Below are 8,549 nucleotides of genomic sequence, written 5' to 3' on the forward strand. Positions count from 1 at the left end.
TTCTTGACTTAGTTCGCTGGGACATTGACATGTCCTCTCTAGATTGCCTCTGTGAGACTCGACGACAAAGAAGTTGAACATAACAAAAGAGTGCCAATTTGTTCAAAACTCACCTCTCAATCTCACTCAAGCCACTTAAAGTTGAGAGGGTTGAGACCGCATGGGCTTTTCTTTGAAGGGCTCCTGAAATAAACCCTTTGCATCGGAGAATCGACAAAAACGCCCGACACAACCCAAACCCAAAAAATCTTGTTTTCCGTCGAACATCGAAACAGAGACATTAAATTCGAAAACTGGAGAGTCAGCCGAGGGTACTAATTGAATAGTTCCTTGATCGATTTTCAATTACGAATCGGCCCCAGGATCTTGCAGTGCTGCTGCGACTAAGTTCCAATCAAACGGCTCTGAACAATTTTCGAGAAGATCCCGGAGCCACCCGACCCAAGGTTTGTGGACGTGTTCGACAAAATCTGTTTGGTTTGGCTCGCGGCAAAGTGACTAACATGATCATTAGGTAAACGCTGGCAAGCAGGACATTCCTCAGCGATGATCACTGCGTTGGGGGTGAGAGTGGAGATGATCATGATGGCGATGATCACCATGAACCAAGGAGGCGTTCGAGAGTCTCATCCCGTGGTCTCGAATGTGATGTCTCAGTTAGGCCAGACTGGACCATAATTGTTTCCCACCACTGCTCATTATTCGAACCCAAGGGGCTCAATTGAGGACTTGCTTGGACTTGTAACAAAGACAGAGCATGAGTATATTTCAATTGCAAAGCAACGACGACAATTTCTGGGCGAGCTCTTGACAAACTGATGAGGGTCAGTGTACGTAGATATTGAGGCATAACTAAAACAAGGTGGGTTGGTGAGTCAGAGATTCAAAATGGCAAGCCTAATGTTGCCTTTGTACGGTGGAAAGTAAGCTGTCGATGCTAAACGAAGCCCGCTTGCGGTTCGGCTTGGATTGCATCAAATTAGCCATCAACGGCAAAGGCTGTTGTGGGTAGTGAGTGTGCTCGTGATGATGGTGAAGCGGGCTTGGAGCCAACGAAGGATTGACAGATGGTGATGATGACGAAGATGAGGTTGAAATGACTGGAGAGGGAAGGTCTGACGGTAAAGGTGGTAAGGTGTGCCAAGTGGAAACCAGATCGGATTTGCGATCCTCACTTAAAGGCCGGTCTGGATTTGGGGTGAGACAGTTGTCCGAGCTGTCGTCCCCGTCATCATCGCCGACCACGTCGATTTCCTCTAGATCATCGGAATGCTTTTTCATCCACTCAGCGCGGAGCGTGGCCAAATCCATTTCCACACCCTTGGCGGCCAGTTTTTTCTGCTGTTTCTCCAATTGTCGCATCAATTTCCGCTCCTTCCGTTGCTGTTCTCGTCGCTCAAGTTCAGTTTGGGTCAGAGGCTCTCCGGAACAGGTCTGAGGATGCGAGTTGTGGGCGGGCCGTCCCGGACCCTTCTTGGTTTGATCCAATTTGCGCCATTTGGCGCGACGATTCTGGAACCACACCTGCAGAGTAAAAACTGAGTTGTAAGTACAACAGTTTCTGAAATTAGTGAACCCTTGATGCAATTGGAAACTAACAAGTTAAACCAGCCAATCGGGTTCAATTTGAAACCACCACGACGATTGAAGCCAATTTTTTGGCGGGGGGTTGCTAATATTGTGACAATAGCAGCCAGACCATACCGAGTTTTGTATGAATGGATTGCAACTTGTGATGCGAGATTTGTCAGACCGGGCTCACTTCAATTGGTCCGAGTGAAACTGGTGGGCTAGTTATGGTATATCATTCACTCGCTGACCAAGCTTGAGTCGAAATCGTCTCGACGCAAAAAAGTCAGCAATTTATTTGATGGCTTGGCAGGGCGGATCACAAAAAACCGTTGTTTGCTCATCAAAAAGCCAGTCGTTATGGTGGGCTTGATTTACATTGATTTTTGTGAGTGATACGTCAAGGTTGACAAAGCATGAGGCGCTGTTAATCCAACCTCACATGGATTGCTTGAAGGCTTGAAGCCGCCGTTTTCGGGCTATACATGACAATCTTTTATTCTGTGTGTAGAAACCTCTGTACTTTCCTTAAAGAAAAGCACTCTAAATAAGCGACCCGAAGTGCATGAACATATTCAATCAACGCATATCAATCATCCCGCCCGAACAGGTACTAATTTTCCTCCAAAAATCTAGCCGGGTCCTTTTTCTCCCCTTGCACAATAACAATTTGGTCTGTCCAAAAATGGTTCTTAGATGGCTCTACTTCTGGAGACTTAAATTGAACTAGCTTGGAAATAACTCCACATATTGTTTGTTCCCATCCATTTTCAATAACTGATTTCATTTTGTTTCATGATCAAAAAAGTTATGTCCAAGTTAGAGTCATCCATGTTTTTTTCCATGCTTTCGCGTCAAGATGAAGCCATTCGTAAAAATAGAGGAAAATTATAGGAAGAAAATTATTTTTGAGAGGGTATCCCGACGAAAAAGGAATTTCCTGACGACTTATTGTTTTATTTGGTTGGTGTCTCCCCCTCCCCCTTCTCTCTCTTTACCACATACGAACCTACGTACAACATACTCGTTCGCTCTACATTGCAATTACGGATGATTACGAGGGCCTCCTTTTTACGATAACACGACGGAAAGTAAATGTTTCAAACATCCTTTCAAATGACGAAAAGTGATTTCGCTTCACCACTCACTCACTCACTCACTCGCAATGTTTCATAAATAGTAGAGCCAAGCGCAAAGTTATCCAACAAAATGGAGCGACTACTTTCTTTTCATTTGACGTCGTTCTGACACACAAAAAGCGTGCATGACATTGGGTCGTAAAGTCCAGGTTTTGACATAAAGTATCAATATTTTACAACAGAAACACCTTTCAGGTCGAATTGGAAAATGAGAGGGCGCCATTTCAGAAGGCTACATGGGGCAAGAGAGAGACAGAGGTGAAAACAGACCAGTAAACATATTTGTACCACACTTGTGTGAGCTTGGCCGTAGACAAACATGGGCCAGATCGACGCACCCTGTGGCACTCCTTTGTACTCTATGCGTGAGTCTAGTATGAACTGAACGTCGATCTCGTCAAGGTGGAAGCGGCGGAGAAGGAGGAGATTGATTGGAGTATATTCTCTCGGATCCCGCTTCTCGCTTTCGCTGGTGAACGGGAGGGGAAGGAAATGGGAGGGGAATATGAAATGATTGTGTCTTTGGATCAAACTTGGGTGAGTGTTGGTTCAACTTGGGTCTGTTCACGTTTGTGTGTGGTAAGGAGATCGGAACTCATCGGCCATCATGACACATGAATTGATATCCTGCTGTATATCGGCTGTATGTAGTACATGAACTTACCGCGATCCTGGACTCCCTCAAGTCCAATCTCATGGCGAGGGCCTCTCGCATGAAGATATCTGGGTAGTGACAAGCGTGGAACGCCCTCTCCAGCTCGTCCAATTGCCAGGTGTTGAAATTGGTCCGGGAACGGCGCTTATTCCGACTATCTGACGAATTGGACTCATCATCAGAATCTAAAATGAGAATGAAGACGACGGCTTTGAACAAAGTTAAAGACAGAAGCTTAGTTGGGTCGTTAGTTAGACGGGCAGACACACACAAAGATTGGGATCTCTTTGACGACCTTCATTGTTCCATGGGTTTGGATCTCTGACACGGAGAGGCTTTGGTAACAGTTTGGCCGTTAGATTTGTGATTCAGTTCTGACTTCCGTAATTCGGAGGGCACTTTTTTCGTTCGATCGCCAGCAATATGTTGTTTGGTCGACAACCATTGATGATTTCAATTCGATGGAGTGAGAAAAGAAGAGGCAGAAATCATTTATTTCACGATCGCAAATTGAGAAGCTCAACTACCAAACCAATGATCCAAACTTCGTGCCTTCAGGCGAAAATTGATATGTTTTTTCTCACTCGGATACGTGCTGTCCAACCCACATGTTACCGCACAATGGACAACTGTAATGGCAGACAAATTCATTTTGCCATCTAAATCTTAGACACGAATAATGGACGAATCTCAAGTAACTCCAATAGATCCAGCCAAAGTTTGATAGAAAAAAAGCCGGCAAGTATCTATTAGCATTGATGGCCCTATTTCATGGTTATAATCACTGTGTGTAAATTATTAATCACAACCAAGGTATTGGCCCCAAAAGGTGGTAATAAAACAATGGTAAGTTGTGAACGTCAGACATTTTAATTGACCCTTCGAGCCCTGATCAAGATGACTTGATCATCCCGAATTGAAACACAATTCTCTCGAACTGCCGACTCCAGACCGCATTCTCGTCAAACCAAGCGTTTTTATCCGCTTCGAAGATGTTGCCAATTGAAATGTTTTCTCAATGTTATCGCTCAATAATGTATCTAATGACAAGTTCGAGAGCAATCTAGAGAAGTGCAGTAGATTGGGGCCTGGCTCAGGACGGCAGTGGCTACAATTCACTTGTGACAGACTAATCACAGAGCATGAAAGGCGATATTTCTTGGCCTCTGGCACCCATTACCCGATCTTCCAGCCACATTCCACTCAACAGTCCGGGGTCTGCTTTGTCTCTAATATGTTTATGCTGTACATACAGTCTAGCACAGTGGAGCAATGTATTGTACTGGTGGTTCAGTATAGTACGTGCAGTTCAGTTGCTTCTCATCATGTCAAATTGAGTGAATTAGACAGACAAAAGAGAGAGCCTTGAATCAAAAATGGCTGACCGCAGATCGAGAATTCGATCTGGTGGAAAAGTAGCTTGCCTGCTCAGGGTGGTTGCCTGGTTGGGAGTACATTGTGACAGGACATGTGTGAGATGACAAGAATTAAGGGGGTCTAAAAAGAGAGCTAGCATAGGAAAATATAAAATAAAACACATCATCCTTTCACCCCATGTGTCTTCAATTTTTTCTCGTGATGGAACTAATCGATAATTGCAAGGCAAGTCCACCACAATCTCTCAACATCATCATCATGGATGTGGGGCTTGTTCCAATATGATGTCGTCCATTCGACTTGGCTAACCACTGGCCCGTTTCCAAGCCACGAACAGATCTGTGAACACACTCGAAATCCCTTTTCCTTACCAAACCAAACCAACACCTCCACTAAAGAAGGAGAAGTACGTTTTGAATCTAGTGTCGTTTTCCAAGCCAAATCAGCTAACGCCACCCAACCCAATGAACTCGAGTTTTGCAGACAGGAACCATAATGAAGCCATAATGCGGAGGAAGGAATTTCCATTTGGTAATTTTAATTGCCTCCATTCTGAAATTAATTACCAATTTGGTTACGGTTTTCTAAGGGAGCTTCTGCCTAGCCACCGGTCGCCTCCTCCAACCGATCAACTAGCCAACCAACCAACCAACCAACCAACCAACCAACCAACCAGCAAACCAATCACTTGGGAAGCCACAAAGAAAAAAAAATCTGGACCATAGTTACGATCTAGATTGGCTTAAACGGATCAACTCTATCTGTTAAGAGTCATCATCTTTCGATGTTACAATGGATTGGTTCTTTTCCATCTTCACCAAGTTTACGTCTCAGTTCATTGGAGCTGGGCAAAACAATCATTAGCTCTCTCGCCTCCTCTAGTGTTCGATGAGGGATCCGCCAATGGCCAGCCTTGGAATAGATTGAAGAGCTTCTCCTCTCTTTCTCTGTTCCTCCCGTTCAACCACCGCAGCATGAGTGCTGTTGTCGAACCACCACAATAACTACTGCAACAACAACTACAACAACTACAATCATGTTTTCCTATCATGAAGCAAGCAGCAAGCCATTATCAACACCTGGAATAGGCGCCTACCTGCCAACCACTCTGGCCCTTTGGTTCGTATGTAGCTGTGTGTGTGCGCACTCGGGTACACGCAAAAAGGTGTGTGTGTGTGCGTGTGTGGAAGGGGGGAGGACAAATGCAACGAATATCGGAAGAGCTTTTTGATGGTTCACTGGGACCAATCCCATGTTCTCAATATTGGTTCCAGACGACCAGCTGAGATCTTGGACGTGGCTGGACAACAGAATTGCCTTTGAAATAAGAGATGCGGTGGTTTTAGGCGAGAAAGAAGATCGAGCCATGGGTTGAGTAGTCCCTAATTCTCGAGATGATATGTTTATGGATATCAGCTCGAGACTTAAACAAGAAAAGGAGGGAAGGGTGTGAAAAAAATTCAGATTTCCGACACCAGAGGGCTGCTGATAGTCGCTTGTAGAAAGCTCCTGAGTTAAACAACGGTTATTGGTTGTCGTTCGTGCAGGGAATTTGTTCTCCTCTTTTTCTTTGGCACTGCCAACGGAGGGGGGAAAATTGACGATATGACATTGTGATTTTCATCGTAAAGCTTGGAAGATTTGTTGAAGCTATTCAAAAAGGATAGACGGCCGCGGCAACGCATCATATAATATTTATCTTTACAAATGTTGAGACTCAATTGCTGCTGGTTCAATTAATGCCACTCAAAATCGGTTCCAGTGTCATCCCATAAAAATGAGATTTCCGTTTCAAGCTTGTACGGGTTCAACAAGAATCGGCTACCTTTTATTGTCTGTATCCTTGACTTCCATTCGTAGACTTTTAACCTTTAGAGTAAAACATAATCAAACTTGAGTGCGCTAAGGAACTCGACAGCTTTAATAAACCGGATTGTATGATGATAGAAAAATAGCACCAGATGAACGTTGGTTTCCAACAAGTGGAATGAAGACACGAGAGGAAATTGAAATGAGGATATCATGCAGAGGATTCAACTTATTTCGTGTCTAATTTTCCTGCGTTTCTTAAATTTGTAGAATGAACGGGTCAAATTTCGTGGAATCCAGACCAGCCAACTGTTACAAAACAAATATTGCATGAGAGCAGCCCAGACCTCAATACCACATTTGTCATTCTCATGAGCCACTTACCAACATGAAAACATGATAGGGAACTCATATTTGAGGAACCTCATTCCTCGGTTTTGCTCTTGAGTGATCCTATTTCACATAGTTACAAGATCAACTGAAGCTAACAAACACTGACAATCTAGCGGCCAGCCCGAAAATATTTCAATAAATAACTGAATGCACCTGCAATAAATGCACAATCACTCAGTACAACAAGATGAATAATAATTTCTTACCTTCGCCTGGTGAAGGGGTGAGGTCATTGCGATTGAGGCCGTTGGGAGATATGGGTAGTTGTTGAATGGGTAGACGAAGCCCAGGATGGCACAAATTGGCCAACGAATGTGGCAATGGCACCCTGGACATGGAGTCCATCTTCATGGGCAGAGGGAACATGGGACGGGGTAAAAATGATGGCGGCAAAAAGGAGGAGATACCTCGCAGTCTAGTGTCCAACATATTCAGATTGGGATTCATGCAATCTGGTGGGTTTGCCAAAAACAATCTTCAAAGAGGTTTCCCGATGCACACTTTTTGACGCCAGACCGTCTCTCTTCTCTATCTTATGAATCCAGACCAATCAAGAAGCTAGGGCGGCGTGAGGGCGGAAGAGGTTGAAAAATCACAGAGGACTATTCCAAGTTGATTGTCATTTTCACTGAGACAATTTAATTAGAGAGAGCAGTTCCTGAGATGCTTGCAGCTTTGCAACTTCTTTAAATTGATATCACGTCCAGGAAAAGTGCGGATGGTTGAACGCCACGCAGTGGCGCTCACGGCGCTTCCAAAGCGTCTCTCTGGCGATGGTTGTGCGACGTCCCGGCCAGCGCTCTCCACCCTTTGGCCGCTCGATCAGCGTGGAAAAATCCCGGCCAGCATACTTATCGAAGAGCATAAAGTAGAAAGGGGAGGAGTTCAAGTTGTTCTTGGGAAGCACGTTTTGTGTCTATAAAGCAGCAGTAGCTGGATGGAGTGCAAGTAACTAGTTACATGTTATGGAAGAAGTTTGGTACGAAAACGCCTTCATTTGCTTGAAAGTGGCAGCTTTCCTGCCTTCAAGTTGTAAAATGAATTATAATTGAGTCACGTCAAGGCATGACTCAGTTTACCAGAAAACAGCCCAAATGCTTGGGGAATAACTTGAAGCTCTCAAGCATCTGGTTTAATCGCCCGGATCCTTTACCTTGTGCTCAGCTTAGAAATCATGTCCTCTAATCTTCACCATACCTGTAAAGACTTCTGAACAAAAATAAATTGAAATCATTAAGTTCTCTTTGGTTCCAAGTGGTGTAAGATGAGTTTTGTCGAATTTATGGCCTTGCTGGAGCCTGTCAGACTTTTCTTTTCTTATCTTGCCACAATGATGCATTATTAAAATGCATTTGTGTCATAATGTGAAATGCACTCCCCACTTGCAACCATGACGAGAAAACAACCATATTCTCGCAACCTCACCCCCCGCCGTGGTCGTTTACGCCATCGTCAGTTCGGGATCGCCGTCGCTTTTCGCTTTTTCCCCCGTCCGTCATAATCCCTGGCCTGGAGCGACTTTTAAAGTGGCGATGGTGGCGACACTGGCGGCACATGAATCTCCAGGGGCAATTCCAAACTAAGAGGAAGAATTGGTAGAAGGCGAG

At 44.6% G+C, this 8,549-nt stretch overlaps 1 protein-coding gene across 1 annotated transcript; it reads right to left on the minus strand.

Annotated features, from left to right (window-relative positions):
• Window positions 1–229: 229 nt before the first annotated feature.
• On the minus strand, window positions 230–7,802 carry LOC131885117 (homeobox protein unc-4-like). The gene is made up of 3 exons (XM_059233060.1): window positions 7,149–7,802; window positions 3,373–3,548; window positions 230–1,524 (listed from the first exon to the last, which is right to left on the minus strand). Exons 1-3 carry the CDS (start codon window positions 7,387–7,389, stop codon window positions 898–900), a joined length of 1,044 nt encoding a protein of 347 aa, XP_059089043.1. The 5' UTR covers window positions 7,390–7,802; the 3' UTR covers window positions 230–897.
• Window positions 7,803–8,549: the final 747 nt, after the last annotated feature.

This window comes from Tigriopus californicus, chromosome 1, assembly GCF_007210705.1.
Source record: "Tigriopus californicus strain San Diego chromosome 1, Tcal_SD_v2.1, whole genome shotgun sequence".
Taxonomy (NCBI): domain Eukaryota; kingdom Metazoa; phylum Arthropoda; class Copepoda; order Harpacticoida; family Harpacticidae; genus Tigriopus; species Tigriopus californicus.

What these genes read in the sequence shown, in the direction of transcription:
- LOC131885117 (XM_059233060.1), bottom strand. Translation starts at nt 7,389, where the DNA reads ATGAATCCCAATCTGAATATGTTGGACACTAGACTGCGAGGTATCTCC. An exon ending in CACCCCTTCACCAGGCGAAG is followed by an intron (nt 3,549 to 7,148) that starts GTAAGAAATTAT and finishes TTCTCATTTTAG; the next exon opens with ATTCTGATGATGAGTCCAAT. An exon ending in TGAGGGAGTCCAGGATCGCG is followed by an intron (nt 1,525 to 3,372) that starts GTAAGTTCATGT and finishes TTTACTCTGCAG; the next exon opens with GTGTGGTTCCAGAATCGTCG.